The sequence below is a fragment of the Alosa alosa genome, chromosome 13, assembly GCF_017589495.1.
Source record: "Alosa alosa isolate M-15738 ecotype Scorff River chromosome 13, AALO_Geno_1.1, whole genome shotgun sequence".
Classification (NCBI taxonomy): Eukaryota; Metazoa; Chordata; class Actinopteri; order Clupeiformes; family Clupeidae; genus Alosa; species Alosa alosa.
The window spans coordinates 16,252,526-16,277,611 of record NC_063201.1 but is presented as its reverse complement, the minus strand read 5'-3'; the positions used below and the strand labels follow the sequence as shown (position 1 = coordinate 16,277,611).

Sequence of the window (25,086 nt, the reverse complement as noted above, 5' to 3'; positions counted from 1 at the left end):
CTTGTAGCCAGATGTTTATGTTCCAATGCACATCAGTCAAGTACTGTACTTTTTTAATATGTGGAGTGTTTGTGTACATAGATGGCATGTTTGCTATTGGTTGAAGACACAAGGCAGCTGAGATGTAACCTTGAGACCTATTTACAATATGGGAAGCTGGCATAGCTTAACGCAAATGTGGGGGTCATCAAATCTGTAAATCTGTTCTTAGATTTTAAGTGTAGTGTCCTCTTAGAATTGCAATGGAATGGGGGAGCTACCATGATCGGGTCCGGCCCAGGTAATTTCTCGGTCCCCGTCTCTCTCTCCCGCTTGCTTCCTGTCACTCTCATCGCTGTCTTTTCTGACAGCCCTCAAGGACTTTGCAATATGATTTAAATGTCCCAGACTGACGCAAAGTAGTCCACAGAAATGTGAGGATTGTTCCTGGAAGTTGCATCAAGTTTATTGTACAATACAATACAAGTATAATTTTTACAATTGGATCTTTTGAAATGGTTGGTATTTTAATATTGTAATAAATGTGGTTTTTGAATACATTCAGGATGTTTAGGGCTTTTTTTTGGTTCAAGAATTTATTTCTTTTTTGGGGTATCTGCTTATAGTAGACCTTATCAAATTAAATTTCTGTTTATTAAGGAATATTAAAACATGCTTTGTCCCTTGTCCCTCACCATTTACTTTCATGTTTAATAATTGTATCAAAGTGGCAAATATTTAGATCAGTCACGAGATGATTATTGACTACACCTTAAGTCTTCCTTGTAAGTTAAATTACCAGAGGTATGGTGAATTCCTGTTCTCCCTGTCACTATGGGGAAGTGTTCTACTCACTGGGTATCTTAAGTCTGAAACCATCTATCGTGAGATTTTAATCTCCATATCATGGTTGTTTTATTCAGACACCATATTACTGACGTGGTTAGACAGGTAACCATGGGAACATGCTTAGGCATGGGAGCCGAACCCATAAATAACTCCAAAAACACTGATATAACCCAAGATACATGTAGATATGTTAAAGTACAAATCTAGTGGGCGACCACACAAACAGAAACTGAGTATTCAGGTTCTGCAAGATGGTACACAATGGACATGAAGTATTCCTTATGAAGATGAAATATGTTCCCCACAAATGCAGTAGCCTATCTGCAAGTCAGTACAAGCATTATTATTTTAGCTTTGGAAATAGTGATTGCACTTGTTAAAGTAAATTTCCTTAGCTCACTTCAGTCGTGTTACAGATTTATCACATCACAGCCTTCCCCCTTTCAATAACTGCACAAATCAGATAAATATTCATGCAAATTCCCATCCTAATCCAAACTGCTAACTATAAAACATATTTGAAAAAAAAATAGTAAAAAATAATAAAACATATTTGCATACAACACCAGTCAAAAGTTTGGACACCCCAACTCATTTATGTTTTTTTTCTGTATCTTTAGTTTTGCAGAGTAGGTGGTTAAGATTATGAAATTACACACATGGATTTATGCAAATGTGTAATTACATTTTCGATATTTTAATTCTTCAAAGTACAGACCTTTTGCTCACTCTCAACCAACTTCACATAGGTATTTTCCATATGGATTTCCCATACATTTTGGCTGCTTGAAGCTGGTTTTAATGTCAATTGTGTGCAATGTTGTCATGAAGAATTTGGAATGAATAAATTTGGATGGAATGTAAATAATATATTTGTAGAGACCTTTGTCCTCTGTCATACTTTGGATGTTATAGGGCATTGTACAATGTAGTAAAAAAGGAATCAAAGAAAAAAACCACACAATGTGTCCAAACATTTGACGGGTACTGTATGTAAGTGGTGAAAAGCTGGCTAAATGAAATCACACCTTTTTCTCAACCTTTTTGCTCCCAAGACCCTCGTGTCCAAGAAGATTCCCGGAGGCCCCCATAGAAAACATGACCCGTCTTCCTGTCATGATGACTCCAGCTGTACACACTCCAAAAGTTCCAATACTTTGTTTTAAGATTTTGTGGTTGAATTAAGTTCCATTAAAAAAAAAAAACTAATATAGGCCCTATACATACATACATACATACATATATATATATATATATATATATATATATTTCTTGACTCATTCCAATCTAATTGTAAATATAATGGGTTTGAGTGTATATATATATATATATATAAAAAAAAAAAACTCCACATTTTTGTGCATTTCAATTAATAAACAAGGCTCATTGTTAAAAAATAAATTTCCAATCATATTAATGCTGCCTTTGCACCTCAGAGGTCACCTTTGGGGTCTCAGCCCCCTTAATACAAAACTACTGCCTTAAAGAAAGTACCCAAAATTGTTGTTCTAGGAGTTGCATTACACTGAGGATCTAGAATACAGACCTAGTCACAGAACATTTGGGATGGCATCTGAGGAAGATTGTAGATTTATTCTGGAGGTTTATAGGTCGAGCTTTTGGCCCAATAAACTACCTGATAATCATTTGAGAAGAACAGTAAACTCATTTTGTGTACACGTTTAAGGATAGAGGATACATTACCCTACATGTTGTTAAACTGCAACTAGAAACTTTTATTTCACCATCCTATAGTGCATATATGAGGAAAGAATGCCAGAAAACATTTGTTTTTGTTCATGAAACTTTATCGCTGGTAGCAAATAAAAGCAACAGTGCCATTAACCAGCCATGGAATGAAGTCAGGGTGAATATGACAGGCATGTTTATTCACAAAGTCCAAGCCAAAGGTCCGGAGAGTCACCAACAGCCTTCTAACCACGTCAGGCATAAATGACAAAGACTAACTCAGGATGACACTGATAGGTTTATCAAAAGAAAGCAAAAAAAAACGAGGAACCAACACGCAAATGAGACGACGACATCTTTTTTTTACACGCCAATTCACCCACTATTCCCGGTCTTCTTGGCCCAATCCTCCTATCCCAACCACAGCTTTGCGTAACCCTTGTACCCCCTGTTCCTCTATTCTGGGCCTCTCATATCATCCCCGTCCTTCTTCTTCTTGTGCCCTGACACAATGTCATCGATGCGCAGCAACAAGATGGCCGTCTGAAACAAAGGCAGAGAAATGTATGGTCATATCAGGGTGACTTCGGGTGTAGCTCCACTCAAGATCACTTTCAGTAAAGTTCAAGATCAGATTACAGTAAAGCAAGAAAACAAATTTGTCAGTGCAACAAGAACAGACCATTCCACCAATGTTGTTTTCCTGATGCCTGCTCAAAAATGACACCAACAGGAACTGAGTCTAGCAGCATAGCTCCAGGGCTTAAAGCCCTCAGGCACAGTGCCTAAATTCGGATGTAGGCCAGGCCATTCAAGATTTGAAAATAGATACTTAGATATTTTCCTTGCTTTAAGCCCTGTAACTCGTGCCTGCAACACAACATTTTTAGCCTAAGTGCTGTCAATTTCAGCCCATGAGCTGCCAACTATTACATTGATTGCTTTAGGTCTCAAGTTGATGACCCACGTCCCATTCTCTTCAGGGAGCCTACACTAAGCACGTAACTTGGCAGCCGTGCCCTACTGGTTAGCGCTTCGGACTTACCGGAGGGTTGCCGGTTCGAACCCCGACCAGTAGGCACGGCTGAAGCGCCCTTGAGCAAGGCACCTAACCCCTCACTGCTCCCCGAGCACCGCTGTTGTTGCAGGCAGCTCACTGTGCCGGGATTAGTGTGTGCTTCACCTCACTGTGTGTTCACTGTATGCTGAGTGTGTTTCACTTATTCACGGATTGGGATAAATGCAGAGATCAAAAGAGTATATATACTTATACTATACTTAATTGAAACGTTCCATTTGTGGAGCATAAAAATGGTTCTATGTGCACGCCCAATCACATCTGGTGTAGCAAGTTCAATTAATTACAATGGAAGCTAATTGTTGGAGCAGATGCTCCGTGAACAGAACGCTTCAGTTACATGCCTGGTGTAGCCTGCCTGTTAGTGCCACGAGTAGTGTTGTGGACACCGGCGCCGACACTTTTGACATTCGATTACTATATTGTTCTCAATACAACCCCACATACCAGCGCCGAACTCTGCCGCCACCTGCGCTGGTGTGTGGGGTTGTATTGAGAACAATGTTACCTCAGTAATCAAATGTCGAAAGTGGAGTACGCCGCACACTTGTCGGCGCTCGTGTCCGAAACGCTGAAGGATTTCTCATTTCAGTGTGGCTATACAGACAGTGGGCTCACCTCCACAGCGGTCTTGTAGACTTGAGCCTTCACTGCCAGTGGTTCCAAGATTCCCAGCTCGTTCATGTCGGTGAGGATGCCCGTCTCACCATTCACTCCCCATGATACACAGCCCTCCTGGGTGTGCTTCGCCTGTGGGGCACAAATGAACAGTTGGACTCAAACGGTCACCCAAAACCCATTATGTAAAGTACTCCATACCCGCATGTCAAAAACAGTGTGCAGACAGCCAAATAAAGCTATCCGCTGAGGGGCTTTTTAAATTGAGTTTTAAAAGGCATATTTAAAAAGGCAGCTGCATTCAAGCATTTACCGCTCAATTTAAAAATTATAAAAATGGAAGTAAAAACAAAAAATGACAAGTGGTACGGGACAGAGTGAAATCACTTAAACAGGTTTTACACCGTTATAAGTCAAGGTCAGATTTAAGCAGAGCGGCCTTCCAACAGTGCCAAAGAGCACAAGTGATTCTTAAGACTAGCAAGGTTGACTGGCACAAGACCTTACACATTGTGCACTCAACAGCATTCTGTCAAATACAGTAAAATGAGAATACACCACACACAACTTCGCCATCATAGAAGACTGAATGGAACTGAAATCCTATGTTGTTTAAACCTGATACATGAATGGGTTTCATAGGTTGAGAGACTCATGACTGCTGGGCCCCTTCTTACCCTGAGTGAGGTGAGCACTCTGATGGTGCTGGCTCCGCAGTTCTGGATGAGTGTGCGGGGAATGACCTCCAGGGCCTGGGCCACAGCACGGTAAGGCCACTGCTCTATCCCGGTCATGGCCCGAGAGCGCTCCGTCAGTCGCTTGGACACGGCCATCTCCACAGCTCCACCGCCCGGCAGCAGGTAGGGCTCCAGCAGCACATTCCTGCACACCTGCATGGCATCCTGCAGGTTCCGTTCCACTTCCTGAACGCGGAAGTCACAGACAGCAGTCCGTCAGTCGAGAACTCGTATTTGGCATCAACACATTTAGTTCAACTGTGCCACTCTCTACCTTGTAAGCTCAGCCAAGATTGGAATTTTAAAAACTAGGTATTGTCAATTTCATATTGTGAGAACAAAAGCGTCTCGATAATCGCTGTGACGAGCGATAGGTCTTCCGTAAAAACTGTAGTTTTGTTTCAGCTGCTGTGGAGCAGAACAGCCTCAACAGATCTCGCACAGCGAAAATGGTAGATGCCGGTGTTGGCGAGGCAATACATGGATGCCAGGGTTTCGAGTTACAAGTGACCGTGACACACTTGAAATTGATAGATCTCACACGACCTCATATGCCTTTTCTCATGCCAACTTTTCGTCTGCACTTCCTCCGATGTATAATTGATTAGACCTGTTCAATAAGAGTTGAGCTGACAACGGGATCTGTCCATTTTCAACATGTACAGGCCACACACACGCATCTTACAATATGCATAGCCTTTCTACATGCACCAATGCACAGCATCCAAACAAGTTTGAATTCACAGTGATGTTTTATTTATCAACTGAGCGACTACACTAATCTATGAACACAGCATTAGGCTACTTTCTGTCTGACGTAGGCTATTGGTGCCTATTACATAGCCTATTGAGAAAATCAGAGATGGACTGAAACAAAGTAGTCCAACAAAGGTAGTACTGCAGTGGAAATATTAACTTGCATTAAAATTGACTTCAAATAAATATATTGACTATTTCACTGTGAGAAACTGAACTTTATCGTTCTCACTACCTCATTCGCATTGCCCTGCAAGCACAGACACGAGAGAAAGAGACTCATTTGTTCGCACACACACGCACAACCTTTGATACTGTTAACTCCATAAAAAATAACTTTTAAACTCTACAGACATACAGACAGATTCAAAAACATTGGTTGACAAAATCAACAGTCTAACCATGCAATTAACTGGCATGCTCAACCTAACTAACATTAACAGCATGAATGTGGGGAATGTTAAAAAACTGATTTCCCTGCACTAGTCTCAACCTGATCAAGCTCACAACTTTAGCTTTTAGATAATGACCAACTTTCAAAAAGACACCCAATATTTTAAGTGGCAGACTTCTCAGAACTACTCATCAATACAATTGCATGACAAAAGAAGTCAGTCATTCTACCATTATTTTATAACCCAGACAACAGCTTACCGCAAGGATTTCCTTACTGGCTCCTCTGAGCAGGATGGTACAGGCTTTGGGGTCTTTGCACTCAGTGACGAAGGTGAAGTACTCATCTCCGATCTTCTTCACCTCAAAGAGCCCAGCTCCCGTTCCCACATCCTCCTCACGGATTTCATCTGTCCGGCTGGCAATGCGAGCTCCACACGCTCTAAGGATGAGGAGACAGGCACTTTGTTTCATACTTGGAGTTTTTTTCCTACACTGTCTGAGTCACAATTAATTAATAACATGCAAATATCAACTCGGTACTATATATGGTCTATACATCATCATTACCCTGAAAGGAAGAAGTCGCACATATCTCCATTAGACCTTCTCTCCTTGTTGCTCCAATTAGGCAAAACTATGCTCTAGTCTAAAGGGTAGGCTACATAGCATTCTACCCAGTCTTGCTGTGATGCATTATGTCCATATTGCAAGCTGTGCTTTCTCATAAATGTATAACTCTTGTTGGGAGGACAAATGCATGATGCTGCTCACCTGGCAATACGGTGGTTGTCGGTCTTCCTCACACGGCGGATAGCTGTGATGTTGGCCTTCACCAGGTAGTGCTGAGCCAGGTCTAATGGGGAGAGGAGAATGAGAAAGCTAAGATGAATGGCAAGAGATTGATTTTAATTATAAAATGGATCTAGGATGATTATCAAATAGAAATATTTTGCACACATCAAGTACTGTGAGACTTTACAGTGTAGAAATATACCACTCAGTATAAAAAAACAGTGCTACACAACAAATGAGAAAGTTGGTAACCGATGGAACACAGAGTCCTGTAAAGAGTTTTTTTTGGGAAAAAAAGCCCTACCAGAAATGCCCTTTTCTGTGAAGATCAGGTCGGGTTTAAGACGAATGATTTCTTCACAGATCTGCTGGATGTACTCTTCCTCCATCTGCAGAATGCGGGCAAAGTCCTCCTCACGTGTGATTTCAATATCAGTCTGGGTGGACAGGTGGGATAAGAGAGCATTAAGGATGCTATACATTCAAGGAGTTTATCAATTAGGACTGTTGGAATGCCTTTTACAATTTACTCCACTTAATAGGCTGCTGTAAGCTACAATCTGCATTTTTTGTATACCCATGTCCCAATGATAATAACATGTAATTTCAGAGTTTGTCTTACATTTGCATTATTGATATAACCATCCACCATTTCTTGGCGAAGACATGAATTCCATATTGAACATTCTCTAACCATCACTATTTCAATTGGTGCAGTTTTCAGCACAAAAACTCCTTGTAATCTTTTCATGGAGAGCAGTCCTATATGCTGTTCTATGGTGCTTTTTGCCCCAGAGTTACACTTGCATGTTTTCGCGACGTTGCATAGAAATCCATGTATAAATAGTCATGATGGGAGGTCTTCAACTCAAGTAAAATATTTCATTCATAACAAGAGTTTGACAATATGATCTTTATGTTCTTTTTTTCTATATATCACATTCTCTCTTGATTCAATCATGAATTTGGCATCCTTAGCAGCACCTACTGGCCAAATCCATTTATACATTTCCTTCCAGAAGGGATTCACTCACCTGGCTCTCTCCCTTTTTGTACTCCAAAGAACAGTCGAGAAGAAGGATGCGGGGGTTTTTGATGAGGCGACGCATGCGAGGGTGCGTGACGTCCTTATTCACCATCACTCCTCTCAGCACACAGGATTCCTCGATGAATCCCCCTGGGACCTGGTAACATAACACATTGCAAGTTTCAGGGAGGATAAAGAAAGAAACATTCATCCAAACCGGCAACCCTGCATAAAACAGTTAAAACCAATTATACAAGTAAACCTAGTACAATTATACAAGTAAAGCCAATGTAGCATCCCAATGTTGAAAACTTGCATATAGCATGTAATAAGTCACACCTTCTCCACTTTGGCATACTTCTTGATGTCAATTTCTTTGCGGCCCCCATCCTCCAGCTCAACAGTGCGTACGGCGTCCAAGGCAATGTTGCAGGCCATATCAGACCAGCGGCTCAGTGCTTTTGTGTTGATGGCAGAGTTGATGATCTTCAGCATCATTTCCCGGTTGTTCACATCCACTGGTGTGCTGTTTCAGACAATACAGAGAGACTATAACCTCACATCCCTAAAAAAAAAAAACATCCTAGCAATCCATGACTAAGCATGAGGCTACACCAGCCAGACAGCCTAAGAAACATCTGATGAAAACACAGATGGAAAAAAAGAGTGCACGCAAGGTTTATTAAGTCAGACAGATAAACAAAGACACTGTCAGACTGACAAAACTGGACAGACAAACATATAACTTTATTCTTCCTGAAGGACATTTATGACAATGTGATACCTGAGGTCTTTGAGCATGTTGAGCATATCATCCAGGGCTTGTCTATAGGCACTGATTACTATTGTGGGATGCATCTGCTGCTCCAGGAAATGCTCGGCAACAGAGAGCATCTCACCAGCTACAATAGCAGAAGACACACATCATTCAGATCATCAACGAAAAAAAACAGGAGCCAAGATGCAGTGTTCAGTGAGTGTTCGATGACAGATTCTTCGAGAAAGTATTGCCACACCCAACAACACACAAAATCACAGTGAAAACAGATCTCTCAGAGGTTTGAAGTCTGTCGTTTAAAGCAGTCAATACACTGGATGATGTGCCATGAAGAACAGCTGACTGGAAGCCCTGGGAAACTTACCAAGAATGATTACAGAGGTAGTACCATCTCCCACCTCCTCATCCTGGGTACGACTGATCTCAATCATAGACTTGGCTGCCGGGTGCTGTACTTGAATCTAGATGGAAGAAATGTAGGCCTACATCTGAATCTCTTTCTAACATCAGCAATAACCATGAATTCATGTTTATCAATACCATAGCTGACAGGCAAACACACACAACTTCACAATTGAATCTTGAGATGGTTTTTCCTGCATCTAAGAACTATCTTCACATTATTCCACTACTTACAACTAGCCTTGCTAATTCTAGCACTTATCACAAGACTAGAACTGACACCTGACTGTATAAAAACCGCACTCACTGATGCACTTACTTGCTCTTATTGTACTCTACATTATGGCCAAATGTAATGTAACAGAAGAGAAACTTAATTTAAAAGATTGCATACCTCTCTGAGAATAGCATTACCATCATTGGTCATGACTATGCCACCCATGGGATCCAAAAGCATCTGCCAAAACATGGAATAAAATAAGAGACTACACACTAAATATCCAAATACATGATGACAGTTTTATCTTAAAAGTGCTGGCAATACAGATCAACTCGACACAAACCTTCATCATAGCTCTTGGACCCAAACACGTCCTGATGACGTCAGCTATTGTCTGAACATAAGCACAATGATATGTTATAATACAAAATATAACTTAGAACACACAATATATCAACACAGGTGCCATAACTAGACCTCGCACGATAGAGGACTACAATGTTACCTTAGCTGCGTTGATGTTTCCTGCCTGGACTTTCCGTCCAGACTCTCGCTTCATATTTTGACCTGTACAGAATAATGAATAACTTAAGTGCTGGATACATTTATTATTATAGTTGCCAATGCTAACGTTGTAAGACAATCCATTCATAAACAGAAGTCCAATGTCAAACCTCTCAAACACAGCCCAGTGGACTTTATCTAACTTTTCGCCACACAATCACTGACTTTGACTTATTTATTGATAGCTCCGTCAACTCCTAGAACTGAATGCATTTTAGTCAATCAAGAGTCGCTGTGGGTGAAAACTTTAATATTCAAAAAGACAATAACTTCCAACAGCCATAATCTGCATCTTCAGTCAATCATGCAGGTTACAGATAGCATCGGCTACCTATTTAAGCTTGTTAGCTTACGAGCTTAGCGTCAGGGTACTTAATAGCAAGCTAAGAAAACGGCCCACTTGCAAATTGGCTGTCAAACCACTTGTTATTACTCCAAGGAGGCCAGAAACGATATCGCTAGCTACTTCACTCAAACCAACAGACAGCTTTCTTCTGACTTCTTCTCACTGGAATAAGTTGGCTTGCAATTAACTTTTAAATTTAACGTTACTTAAATGCTCATTTTGAACGTTCACATTAACGAAAAGCCATCATCTCGCACAACCACTGTATCCCAGAGCTGCTAGGATGACACAAGACAATTTTTTCCATCTTTGCCTTCAGCGTAGGGACTCATGCTGATAACTAGCTTACGTTAGCTTTCCTGGCTAGCTTTTGTGACTGCGTGTTGGGATGCTAGGGAGGCAGCTAGCAAGTTAGCTGATGTTCCGCGTGCAAAGTACGACACACACAAGGCAGAGGAGATAATTTCACATAAATACACTAAAACTTCATAGACAACTAAGGGGGTTATCTGTAAATAGAACATCATTGGTACTCACTTAACACGAGAACCGGTCGTCCCATCATTTTTGCAGTGATCAAACTAACCGGCAACCAAAATCTACCACGGGGAAAGAAGAACCAGCAGGGTCTGCACGATTGTCTAGAAACTAGGCAGTGCCTAAAGGGATGTACCAATTAGAGCACATGGACCAATTAGAGCACATGGAATTTTGACGTACAGCAAAGCAAGCCAATCCCAAAGAGGAAACTGTCACGTTAGCCACGCCCCCAGGCGTGACACAGCACGAGCGCACAAATGAATGAGACATTCTCGTCGTTTCCTCAGTTTCAGCAGCTTCAGTCTGCTAACACACCGTCAACCATCTGTCCCAGTAGGTTACAGCATAGTTTATGTTAGTGGTTAAATCGTTAAGGATGCAAAACGTGGCTTTTCAAAGTAGGTAAGCGAAATCCTTGGCTGATAAGAGTTGCACATAAGAGATGTGTCAGTTAATTCTTTTGGATTCAAACTAGGCTATATTTCCAAATTTGGACAAGGCCTGCTGCATCTGAGCTGTAGGACTTCCAACTTCATGGGGCAGACAGTGAGAGTAAGACAACTGCTGAGATTGACCTTTCTGGAATTCAAGGCTCAGGGTTGCACTCCCTTTTGTCCAGTAGCCACAGGTGCTCCTCAAGGCCCTCTGTAGACATCATGTCTGACAATACCTGACAACACCTCCCTCATCCAGAAGCCATAATATGGACAATGAAAGTGTTTTTGCTTGTGAGTGTGTGTGTGTGTGTGTGTGTGTGTGTGTGTGTGTGTGTGTGTGTGTGGGGGGGGGGGCCTGGAGTGCCTGCTTGCCTGCATGAGTGTGTTTTTATTTGTGCGTGTGTGCATGCGTGTGTGAGTGTGTGCATACCTGTGTGAGTGTGTGCATACGTGTGTGTGTTTATGCATTTGTGTGTTTATGTGCATGCGTGCGTGTGTGTGTTTATGCATATATGTGTGTGCATACCTGTGTGTGTGCCTGCATGTGTGTGCATGTATCTTTATGTGTGTGTTTGTGTGTGTTCATGAGTGTGTATGTGTGCATGCATAGTGTACAGTCACTAAATGTACACATATATTAATTTATATATGGTCCCCCATGAACGGAATTTCACGAAACTTGGCATGCATCATTCAGAGGGTATCAGAATGATCCTACACCTCCAATAATGTGCAGTTTTGACCCTGTCAGCCAGAGATACCTGCAACTGCAACACCTAATTTTTGCTTTTTCATTTTAAACTAGGTGGCACTATACATGAAAGTGGTCATGGGATGGGTTGACATGGCCCCTTGAGACCAACATACTAAAAGAAATGTCTTCCTAGGCCCTACGGTTCTGGAGATAGAATACTGTGTCTGCCCTACCCTTCTTTCGGGGGTCCAGCTCAGTGTGTGGGGAGCGACGGATCAAATCGAAAAACAATGGTTCCGCCACTTTGCTGCGCGGCGGTCATAATAATCAGAGACAGTCATCCCAAGCCTGTTCTCTGTGCTACGGTCTTGGAAATGTTACCGCTGCCTAAAAGCCAGTACTGTCAATTGTGTATGTCAAGCCAGCAGCACCTCAATAGGCGTAAGACCTGACTCACCTTTACTGCAAGGATAAACAGTGTAGTCGAGTTGGATATTTTCCCCTTTTATTGCTTTTATAAATGCTTTGATAAACCTATCCACACAGACACCATGCTTTAATTGTGGCCAAAGGTGCATACAAATGCTGACTTGAAGGGGGTGAATATTTTTGCATCCACTTATTCTACATTATATATTTTTAATTAATTAACATTACTTTGTAGAAATCTGCTTACATCCACATGTAAAAGCAGTAAGGGAAAATATCTGAGGGAGGTGATTACTTTTTATAGGCACTGTATACATGTGAGTTTAGATATGTTGTGTCCCTGAATGTGCCTCATTCCGGGCTGTAGTGGAGGCTAAATGCAAGTGAATGCAGTTTATCCACCTCTGAAATTTCAGAAAATAGAGTTTATCCACCTCTTATTAGAGTTTATTCACCTCTCAAAAGAGTTTATTCACCAATTGCAACATTTAACATTCAAAAATCACACTGTATTATCCACACTCACAATACACTCATTAACACTCGAGGAACCATTTAATACCACTGGTATTGTTATAAAAACTGGATAATAACCTCCACCCTCATCAAACATCCGATACCGCATGGTGCAGTCCACCTTACCATGATCACAGAATTCACAATTTATCCACCTCTTATTTTACCACTACACCCCTGGCCTCATTATAATTTTTAATTGAGCAGTGCTGGTGGCACGGGGTGTTTATTGAGTCAACTCTCTCACTGACCTCAGTGCAATCCATCATCTCTTCTTTATGGATATTAAGCAAACATTAATTAGCAATGTTGATATACAAAGTAAAAAACAAACATTACTTACCATGGTCTCCAGAGCTGGTGAGAATAACACTGTCTGTGTATTGAATGGGGGCCTCTCAATTTCAATTTAATTTTACTTATAGAGCGCCAAAACATTACACGTCTCATGGCGCTTTACAGAATGTTAGACAATCAGAGAAAAAAAAAGAAGAGAAGAGAAGGGGTAACAGGGGCGAGGAAAAACTCCCTAGAATTGTGGATACATATAGTAAGAAACCTCGAGCAGATCCACGACTCAAGGGCCTGACCCATCTGCCTAGAGTCAGTTACAGAACAATAAGGTCTGTATACATGATAAATGCATAAGTTAGTTAGATGTAGAGAACATGGCGTTTAAAGCCACCTGAGGTGTATGTTACAAGAGGTGGGATGGTTACATATCCAGTATGATAATGCATGAATCATACATTGCATGAGTCAGAAAGTTCAAACAGTCCAGTGTAGGAGATGGAATTGTCCAAGGGGATTAGGAGTGGTCATAAGTAAGTGATTAGGTTTGGGGCAGCCGTGGCCTACTGGTTAGCACTTCGGACTCGTAACCGAAAGGGTTGCCAGTTCGAACCCCGACCAGTAGGAAAGCGGCTGAAGTGCCCTTGAGCAAGGCACCTAACCCCTCACTGCTCCCCGAGCGCCGCTGTAGCAGGCAGCTCACTGCATTGGGATTAGTGTGCGTTTCACCTCACTGTGTGTTCACTGTGTGCAAAGTATGTTTCACTAATTCACGGATTGGGATAAATGCAGAGACCAAATTTCCCTCACAGGATCAAAAGAGTATATGTACTTAGTCATAGGGCAAGTAGTGGCTCGCTAGGCTGCACAGGCCAGGAATCCGGGCAGGGTACAGCAATAGGCAATGATAGGGCAGTTGTAGGGATGGGACTTCAGGTGAGATGAGTGAGCCAAAAGGGCCTAACACAAGGATGGCTGATGACTGGTAATGGTATACCTAGTGAGGTAAAGGGGAAGAGAGAGATATAGAGTAGGTTAGTATTACTATAAATCAAAATGGGTAATATCAATAAGTACAGTGCAACCGGAAAGTTTTCAGACCCTCTTAAGTTTTCCACATTTTGTTTTGTTTCAGACTCATTTTAAAATGGATTCATTTTTTTTCCCTCATCAATCTACACACAATACTCCAACACTCCACAAAACAGCAGGTGTTTGGAGTGTTTTGTAAATTTATAAAAAATAAAAGACTGAAATATTCCATTTACATAAGTATTCAGACCCTTGGTTATGACGCTTTGCAATTAATAATATAATAATAATAATACGCTTTATTTGTATAGCACCTTTCATACACAGAATGCAGCTCAAAGTGCTTTACATTTGGAGCATGTAACACAATAATAGAGTCAGTCAGTGATTATCCATCACTTTCACTTTTCTTCATTGCTGTGACTGTTTATGATCCAATCAGCAACATATCAGAAATATAGAAAATAACATGTAACACAGTTATAGAGAAGAGTCAGTCATTCCCCTTTGTTGCTGTGGCCGTTTAGGATCCAATCAGCAACATATCAGAAATACTATTAGATATATAAAGGCTTTGCTAACAAATGCCTAGACTAACAAATGCTTAGGCCTCGTTGATGCGGACTCCAAGCAGCCAGCCTTAGCATGTTCTTAGCATATGTCGCAATTATTTGACTTTATACAGACATTCAAGACTGGCAGCCTTAACCCTTTACCCCCCACAAGCACGCCACATGGCAACTGTGGCAAGGAAAAACTCCCATATTCCAGGAAGAAACCTTGAGCAGAACCTGAGGGGGAGCCCATCTGCTTCTGGCTGGCTGCGCCCTCCAATTGCAGCAGATGTAGAATAATCTAAAAAAGTAGTCTACAGGATGAGATGAGTTAACTAAAGGCTTTCTTATACAGGTATGTTTTCAGATCTTTTTAAAAAATATTTACTGAACTTGCCTGCTTGATGTACAGAGGCAGGGTGTTCCATAGTTTTGGGGCATAATGGATAAAAGCAGCTTCTCCACTTTGCTTGTGGAGCACTTTGGGTACAATTAAAAGATTAGAATTTGATGATCTAAGTTTCCTTTGTGGTTGATAAGATATTAAAAGCTCAGAGATATATGGTGCTATGCCATTCAGAGCTTTGTAAGTAAATAACATAACCTTAAAATCAATTCTATAGGAAACAGGGAGCCAGTGCAGTTCAACCAACACAGGGGTGCTGTGTTCTCTCTTCATACTTGGTAACGTCTTGCTTGCTATTTTTTTTTTTAACAAAAATAATTACCTTTGTGTTTAACAAAAGTAAAGTAGTTCACGCCAGCCAGCCAAACATGTTGGTAGATTAACTGCTATTCATATAATGGCTTAAAGGCATCTTTAGAGACTATTACACTATTGCAAAGACAATGAAGCAATTTATTTGTGTGTGTGCATATGTGAGAGTGCTTGTTTGCGGATTTTGCAGATGATGCACGCCTGGGATGTGTCTCAATCATGTGATAACATCGCCAATGAGGATATGGCTATACAGGCGGAACTTGACAGATATGATCCCTCCTGTTGCTGCTGGCTAGCGTTTCACTTTCCGGAGGTGCACCTAACTACTGTCGGTAACGTTAACTTTACTGGATCTGAAGAAACATCAACGGGATCAAAAATCGGATTATCATGAGGTTGTCAGAGTGGATATTGCCTTCAAGGGAGCAGGTAGGCTAAAATGTTTGCTAGTGGCTAACATTACCTACAGTAACGTAACTTAATTTAGTGATAACAATGAAGTAATAAAGCGGTCATTTGCCAGGTTTGGTGTTGTTTTCTCTGGAAAATTGCGATTTTAAACAAATTTGACCAAATACATAACGTTAGCTAATGCTACTGCTGTTATGGCATAGAACTAGCTTACATTAAAGTTACAGCACCTGTTATAACATTAACGTTAGCTCACTTAAATAAAGTTTATAAAAACCCTTTCCCACTTTTATGACACCATTACCTCTGGATCTTTGGGGAATCTATGAAATGCTAGTTGATTAGTTGTACACTGGTAGTTGTACCAGTTGATGGCAGAACACTTTTCTTTTTTCCAATTATTTCCAGGCATAGTTCTAGTGCTAGTGCTAATGTTAATGTTGTGCTAACCAAAGATTCTAGAGCGGAGGTTGAAGCACGTGGCCACAAAGTAAGGGACTTTCAGTCAGCAATTAATATACTGGTACCAAAGGTTGTCACACAAAAATATCATTAACTAACCACTTATAACTCCTGAGTTAATCATGAATTACAGTATTAGGAAGTGGTTTATAAAATATGTATCCTCAACCTAGCTAATCATTAGTGCATGTGTATGTAACAACTGTCAAGTAATGGAAATATTACTTCATCCAAAACATATTATTGCATCATTTATTAAGTATTAATAATCATGTATAAACATATACATGAATTTCTATGCAACTTCACGAAAACATGCGTGCGCAACTAAGAGGCAGAAAGCACCATAGAACAGCATAGAGCAATTTATAGACTTTATAAAATAGGGTTTAAATCTACCTCAGACGGTTACGATTTTATGGCTTATAATCCAGTTCTCAAAGGAGAATGTGAATTAGATTGTGACTTCCGGAACCTGAGTGGGCAGTGCCTGTTAAGCTCTTGGTATGGACGGCTCCCTGCAAATTTCCCCTGTTATACACATAGCATAACACGTTTGAGTATGTACAGGCTTTATTTTGCCGGCATTTTGGTATGTCAAAAAAAAGAGCCAGTACACAAATACTGACAAATGGCCATGGTCTCTCATTTAATAACTTTGTGTGTACTTCTGTGTTTTTATATACACTTGGCAGAAGAAAAGGTTTAAGCACCTGTCAACAGCAAAAGCCAGTAAATTCAGAACATCCAATGAGATGTCATCTCCATACTACATAGTAGAATTTGATTAAAAAAAATATATATATGAAATCCATTTTAAATACTGTATATAAAAATAGTATTATGATCAAGGAAAGCAATGATTTATCAGTTAAATGTATCAAATCAGAAATTAAACCTTATTAGGGCAACGTATCCCAGGAGATAAACTCATAAAATCCAAAATATCTAAAATATAAAAAAAATGAGTGGAAATGATTTCCTTGGGTGCAAATGAGACAGAATGTAACATAAAATAATTGTTTACTAGGCCAGTGTTTTTCAACCTTTTTTGTGCCACGGCACACTTTTGACACTTAAAATGTCCCAAGGCACACTAACATCCTGTGTGAAGAAAAAATAAACATACCATAGCCTAACATTTCAAATAATACACAGATATGGCCTTATTATGGCTTCTATGCTAGACCTGCTCAATAAAACAAGCGCCCTCTGTTTCATTTGTAGGTGACTATAGGCCTATCTAATTTAATTGTTGTTATGAACTGGATATGTGATGATTCTGTGAATACTGGATATGGGGCCCCGTTGTACAATGCCTGCATACCACAAATAGTGCAATCATACAATCAATGAGAGCATGTGGTTATAAATTCTTTGATGAGACAGTTGCTTTTCTGGACCAGTGAGTGACATTTGGGTAATTTTCTGCTGCACACCTGATGACCTCTCACGGCACACTAGTGTGCCCCGGCACAGTGGTTGAAAAACACTGTACTAGGCTACTATTTTTTCACTCTTGCTTGTTTAAGGGTTAAATGAATTATGTAACTCCAGCGAAAATTGAACCAGACTGTAAAAAATACAGTGTGCAAGGATTCGTTGTACTGTCAAGTTTGGGTAATCTTATTCGTGCTGGGGTTGGAGGAGCTGCAGGGGGTCAATTGGTAAGTGTTCTTCACAGTTTTCTGTAATAACTACGTTGTTGGTGCTTCGTTTTATGTGAAGGGGCCCTGAGCAAGCTACTGACGATGTTTGGTGCTGTTTTGAAAAATATTACTGGTTTAAAAAAAAAATGCAATTTGGGAAGCGTTTCGCTGGCCCTTAGCTAATTCACTGGGATAGCGTATACCGGAGCAAGCTCTGAAGTGGTTTATCAACGAAAATACTGTCTCCACAGCTTATTTGATGTGTTTAAAATGCAGAAAAATACCCTGGTGTCAATTTTCGCTGGAGTTACAAGATTTGATCCTTGTTGGCAATCCTAAGAGCTTTTATGTGACGTGCGGAACCAGTGCACGTGCGCTTCAGGTGACTAGCTGGATCCTGTGTGGAATTTACATAGTAAAATGATTGCATAATATTTATATAATACCAGGAATGCCTTAAGGTAAGGCCTGTAATATTCCTTACAATGCTTTGAGACCTACATTAAGTTGTCAAATTACACGCTAGGCCTACAGTTTTTTTCCGAATGGGCCCAACTTCGGCTACGTTAGACTAGGCTTATGTCCTCTTGCAAAACAGTCTGAAAGTACCTGACAGTGCTAATCGTGACATTTCTGACTTTATTGGTTGCTTGATTTCTAATACCATTAGCACGTGGTATTCAATAGCCTAATGTAGGCATATCCAACTTTATTCTACTAGGATGGTTGCGGTGGCCAAACAGCTTGGTGGCCTGCAAAGGGTTGGGTTTTTCTTTGCAGTTCTTTGAGTGATTCATTTAAGTTTGTTCGTTGAGCATCGTTTTAGGTGTGATTTTTAAATCAGTCGTATTTGACGGTTTAGCCTACACGACCTTTTAATTATTTTGGAAAAGCAAATTCAATCAAATGAAAAAGCAGGCCTACATCTACGCTATTAACGTGTAATTAATTTAGAAATTTCGCTGCAAAATAAAATCGCCATCGAAATAAATGAATAATACAAAGTGTTTAGACCTGCCGCATGCCTAGTTAGAAAATACTTTTCTCCTCCCTGTGGGGGAAAATTGTATCGCATCAGACAGCGAGACTCTTCTGAATTCTTGAGACCCATAATGTCCGCCCAGATGTGGTCTGAAATATAACTGCATTATAATTCAATTGTAGTCCTATGTCGGCTACTCGGACCACTGTCATTTCAGAGAATTGACAAGCCTGTTGTCTTATTCTATCTGCCTACTCCTCGACGTCCAGATTTTGGACTAGCCTACACAACTGCAGTGAGTTCAGTTAATCAACTGTTTGTAAAAAACGCAGGTCTAAGATTATGTGTTGCATTATATAATCTAAAACTTTAAAAAAGAGACCGACAAATAAAAATATAAGACAACAAATGAGCGGATGATTTTCTGTATTGGTAACGTTTCTGTATTGTCAAATTCAGTTATAACGTAGGCTACTTGTGCGTGTCGGAACCAATGTTAAACTGGTTGCTAAGGCTTGTCGGAACGTTTAAGAGCTGGACTACACCATTTCCGGTTGTAATAGTTTGGAAAAGTATATTATATTTCATTATGTAGAAATATGTGTATATATTCACCTGTTGCACAATGTAAACGTTTAAAGTCATATTATTATTAGAAGTGCCCCATCCTTTCATAGGCTGATCTATTATGACAATAACAGAATGTCTGAATATAAACAATAGGCTATGCATGCTGCTAGCTTGACAGCTATCTGACCCATAAAATTCAGTGATATGATTCTCCTGACTACTTAAAAAAACAAAAAAAAACATAATAATGGTGGAATGTGTGTGCTGGTAGTGTGCTAGTGGTGCCTTGCATTGTATAAAGGTGTATACCTATTGTATACTGTAGTTCAGGACAATTTACTTTTTCTGCTATTTCATCAAGATGATCACATGGGTTGCTTTGCGTAGGCGATGGACTACGTCATGGTAACTGGTGCATCATGGTATAGCCAGAATAGAATTTGTTTTCTGCTTTATTTCAAACACTGCATACTTTTTGTTTGATACAGTCACCAGGCATAACGTGTCTATGAATGTGTTATTGTCCTATGTGTTTTATAGTAACCACATCTATAGTACGACATATATGTGAAATGTATGTCACTTAGTCTAGTACCCTCGCTTGCCAGTAGCAACTCATACTTACCTGGCAGGGGAGATACCATGATCAAGAAGGTGGTTCACCCAGGGCGAGGCTCAGCCATTGCACTCCGGTTGTGCTGACCCCTGCGAATTCCCCAAATGTGGGAATCTCGACTGCATAATTTCTGGTAGTGGGGGACTGCGTTCGCGCTCTCCCCTGATATGATGTTAAAAAATAATGTGTCTGCAGCAGAAGTAGTGGTCGTACTTTCAGCAGTTGAGGGATGTACATGTGGCAACATTTTGGGTTGACGTGCTCAAGATGGTAGTGGTATTAGAATTTTATTGATAAGCATGCCATCTTTAGTCTCTAAAAATACGAGCTCCATTCCACAAGCATAAGGGGGAAGTTGCTATAATGCTAAAGTTAATGTACCACCATTGTGATCCAGATTCAACGAGATTTGTCACATACAGTTATAACAGTGTACAACTAGTAATTGAATGTAAACCTGGTTAACTTCATGACTGCACAATGGAAACGAATATGAATGAAATGGATAAAAGAATGAAAGTAGTTAATAATTACTAAAGTAAATAATAAAATAAGATGAGATTAAATAAGTATAAGATTATAAAAAATATATTGAGCCCCCGAAGGACCATGGTGGGAATTCTTTTTAGAGGTAAGAATTTATTTTTAGAGCCCCTTTTGCATTCCCTCATAATACTTTTGACTTCGATCAATTTAAAATCATGCAAACATGTCGAACCTCTTCTCACTCCTCTTCTCCTATCCTCTTTTGAAGGCCCTTCTCTGGAATTTGAAAAATAATCTGTTGATATGACGCACATTGACTTTAATGTAGTTTTATTAAACATGTGTTTTAGAGAATTAATAGTACTATTTACAGAGAAGTTTGTAATTCTAAGCCAAAATAGTTCCTGACAATTTCCTCCGTTTTCCTCATGGTGTTTGTAGTGTATTCATCACAAACAAACAAAAATAATATTGTGCTTGTATGTAGTCCGGGTTTTTTAAATAGAAAATGGATCATGTTGCTTAGAGCAGCAGGGATGGCAGGGATGTAATTTCATTGGCTATTGAGTTTAAATGTCAACTTTCACCAGAACTGCAAACTACTACCACATTAAAATCCAGCAAGGTCCCTGTGCGTTGTCACAGCAATGCATAGTAGTTTGCTGTGGTTAATATACTAATGTTGCCGTGCATGCAAGAAGTGCATGCCGAAATACAGATTTTAGGATATACAATACCTTACCATATGTATTTTGCCATGTAGACCTAGTAAGGCTTTTGGTTTTGAGTGTCAGTAGTTTTAATTAAATATCCATGTATCATGCTTGTATCAAGGAAAATATCCACGTATCATGCTTATTCAGTGGTTCAATCAGTGTATTTAATTAGAATTTTGGTATATGTTCAGCATTTTCTAGTTCTAACGCTGTATGACAGTCTAAAGTCTGACCAGCGCTGTATTTACATTGTTGTATCACATTTATCCACTAGGTGGAGGGATCCCCATTTTTATACGACGATTAAACGTTAAAATAGGAACCACAGCTATTTCTTGCAACCCACCTATGTGATGAGTGTTTCAGATGCTTTAATTCATACACCCTATCCGTACACTTTCCCTTAAATCGTATTCATATTATTTGTACATCTTATGTTCTATGTACTCGTTTGTGATTGGTTGAGTGGTTGCCTCGCCTAAGGCATTATTCAAAACATCTATTTCAAAGCCAGAAATATAAAGTGATTAAATTATTTTAAAACGTTTAGTAGGTAATGTCACGTGAAGGCGCAACTATCCTGGCGTCCTGGTAAAGAAATATGTACCGGTTACAATGAACACTGCAATCGTGAAGATTACGACGAGGAATGAAGTCCTTTACATGTCGATCTTCTCGGTATCGCTTCTCGGCCTTTTGGCTAAGATCAAGTGTAGTATCTGTTCTTATCAGTTTAATATCTGATACGTCCCCTACCCGGGGACCATATATTAAATTGATTTTTGGAACAGGGAGATGGAATAGGGGCTTGCTCCGTCCACTCCACGCATCGACCTGGTATTGCAGTACCTCCAGGAACGGTGCACCCCCCTCTCAATGTGAAATATTATTTTTAAACTAGATGGTTGTGGTTTCTAACTATATGTTCATTGTATTATGAAGAATACAACATTCGTGTACGTTTCAAACATTAGTGAAACCTTCAATTGCTAGTAAATGTTAAAGCAAAGATCCTTGATTAACCCTCTCTGGTTAAAGGTTATGCGCCTTGCGAGGCTAGCTCTAGTTCTAGTGAATCTAGGAGCGTTGTTTTACGTGTAGCGGACCAACTTATTTTTGCTTAAATGTTTATCGTGATCTTGGTGGGATGACATGTGTACCAAAAGTGAAGATCCTGCAAAGCTCTAAGTAGTTGGTAAAACTATATTTTGCATCAGTACGTTCTCCTCGTTGCTTACACTATGGCTTACATTGTAGACGGAACATCTGTGCAAACGTGCTCCCTTTTTCCTTCGCCGGACGTTTATAAATGGTACACAGTGGCGCGCGGTTACGTTACGTTAGTGATTTGTTATGAACTTTGGAAAGTAGAAATGAGACTCGTGCATCTAACCTCAATCTTAAGGAACTGTCGCACAAATATCTATTTTCCTCATGCCGTTGACTGCAAATAATCCACATAACTTCGATGCCGGTCATAACTCGCAGCTGTTGATTGCTTGACGTTCGCTACCGAAGAGATCATCTGCTGTGTAGTATGCTAATAACACTATGATAATAACAGAACTCCGACGCTGCATTTGGCTTTGCCATTTTGTTTGTAGTTACAGTAATGCCATGTTTAGTTTTAGCTTTGGTCTATATTCAACGTATTGCAGCACTTTGTTGTCCATGCTTAGATGAAACGTTAGAGATGCTGCTTGAACTATTCAGTAGCCGTGAGCAAACATGTTAGACAACTGAGGGATGAGATGCCACACACATAAAATGTAGTCAAACAGAACGCACAAACATCAATGGGAATCCACCAAACACTGCAGGGAACCATTGTTATTGTCAATCAGCACTCTGCCACGCTAAATCGGACCCTTTTTATGTTTGAGACACTAGATGACGTATCCGCAGAACTGATATTTGTAGATATGATGCAGGACTTGTTAAGAGAGATTGGCAGCTCAGTCTCCCTCATACCTAGTCCCTATGGTGAACGATGTATAGTACTGCTGCTTCTGATGTGCAAGACAAGACAGGGTATTCATAATGTGACAGCATGTATTTATCATTATGTTACAACCTCTGCACAACTACTATTGATGTTAAAAGAACAAAACAATACATCTTCAAATGTTCATTGCTTAATACATGTGTTATAAAAACAGAATCCTTGTCTGCTTTCTGTGTTTTTGCATGCACCTTTCAACAGGGGTGTAAAGACAGATTTGTTCACCGTGCACTTAATTAGGCTGTTCTGAGTAATTGTTTGTATGTTATAGTATTTGTTGATTTCCATTTATTGTTGCCCATTGATATTGCATTCACAATATTGTTGATTACCAATAATGGTATACCAAAGATGGTATTGCTATTCTCCTTATTAATATAGTGTCACCAACATTTAAAATAATATCAACTGACATTGTTATTCATAGCCATATTTATTCTGCTCTTATAAGGGAACTGCTAATACAGTGCACATATTTATATTTAATTTATACTACTCTAAACCACCTTCTGAAAATCAATTGTATAGTAGTCTCACTGCACCATATTTCTTGACCTGTCTCACCACCTGCCTATACGCAAACTGCATTTTGTTGTCTTTGTACTTGTACTCTGCACAATGACAATAAAGTTGAATGTAATTAAAAAAATAAAAACATCAAAATTGGCCATTGTGTTTGGAGGAATATCTTCCAGGTGAATGGGCAACAAGAAATCCATCATAGATTTCCCCCTAACACTTCAAAAATAGTCAATAATTGTTGGGCTTGCCACTTTTATGAAAGGCTATGTGTGCTGTGTGTAAATGAGACATTATCTCATGAAATATGCAGTTATATATTTGAAGTACAGAAACCTTAACAATGGATGAAGTTAGGTTGAAAATTATTCATTTTTCTGGATTTTGGACATATTAGAGTGAAATGTTGGGGAAGTTGGGGCGGGAGTTGGGGAAATGATGGTGATATAACTTACACGACTACACGAATCGTTCAATTTGCCTTTGCAAAGCCGTGAGCTTCTCCATCATCAAATTGCGGTTGATATCCATGAGGTTACACATATTGCGGTTAATAGTCTCAGTCTGAGGGTTGACCGCTCTGCCCCACAGCTGCTCACACACACTAATGTAACACAAGATGGTGTCCTGTTAGTGCCTTTCAGTTTTACAAATCAAATTGTATCTCTACTTCTGGGCTATTGATGACACCATGCAGAATGCTTCTGACATAATCTTCTGAGGAATCCCAAAGGTAGCACTACACGTGGCCAGAAGACCACAACACAGATAACAAGTCAAAAAGTGCATGAAATAGGAGAACACTGCACAACTCAGCAAAAGGTGCCAAAGCAACGGGCATTTGTAAGACCAGCACGTACATGAATCAGTTGTGCTGTGGGCTGATGTCTTGCTGGGCCGGCGCGTACCTCCTGGCCATCTTCACCTAATGGATCAGGGCAGCGTCACCAAGGTCATCCCTCTTGGTCCTGCAGTAGAGGGTGTTGCCCCAGTGGGTCCTGTACAGCTGGTGGTGCTGCTGCGGCTGTTTGTTATGCTCCAGGCGTCGAGGATGGCGTTGCTGCGGCACACCTCCGCCCAGCGCTTACGGTCAGTGCTCCCAAGCTGCACCAGTGTAGCGCAGAAAGCCTCCAGCTCCTGAAACCCAGGGAGGGAATTGGCACTGCAGATGTCCTCCTGTAAAACAGCGAAACAGCAGTAGAGGGTGTTGCCCCAGTGAGTCCTGTAC

The 25,086-nt window shown here is 40.2% G+C and overlaps 1 protein-coding gene and 2 non-coding genes across 3 annotated transcripts; 2 read left to right on the top strand and 1 right to left on the bottom strand.

The window, feature by feature from the left end:
- Positions 1 to 2,690: 2,690 nt before the first annotated feature.
- On the bottom strand, positions 2,691 to 10,884 carry LOC125306571 (T-complex protein 1 subunit gamma). Its single transcript, XM_048262002.1, has 14 exons — positions 10,769 to 10,884; positions 9,827 to 9,888; positions 9,665 to 9,715; positions 9,496 to 9,558; positions 9,064 to 9,160; positions 8,706 to 8,823; positions 8,261 to 8,447; positions 7,929 to 8,078; positions 7,199 to 7,331; positions 6,874 to 6,955; positions 6,361 to 6,541; positions 4,891 to 5,136; positions 4,214 to 4,345; positions 2,691 to 3,060 (listed from the first exon to the last, which is right to left on the bottom strand). The coding sequence occupies exons 1-14, from the start codon at positions 10,794 to 10,796 to the stop codon at positions 2,974 to 2,976; spliced, it is 1,617 nt and encodes a 538-aa protein (XP_048117959.1). The 5' UTR covers positions 10,797 to 10,884; the 3' UTR covers positions 2,691 to 2,973.
- Positions 10,885 to 20,136: 9,252 nt separating this feature from the next.
- Positions 20,137 to 20,300, top strand: LOC125306653. Its single transcript, XR_007195584.1, has one exon. It is a non-coding gene; the product is annotated as a U1 spliceosomal RNA (small nuclear RNA).
- A 1,717-nt stretch (positions 20,301 to 22,017) lies between these two features.
- LOC125306656 lies at positions 22,018 to 22,208 on the top strand. Its single transcript, XR_007195586.1, has one exon. It is a non-coding gene; the product is annotated as a U2 spliceosomal RNA (small nuclear RNA).
- Positions 22,209 to 25,086: the final 2,878 nt, after the last annotated feature.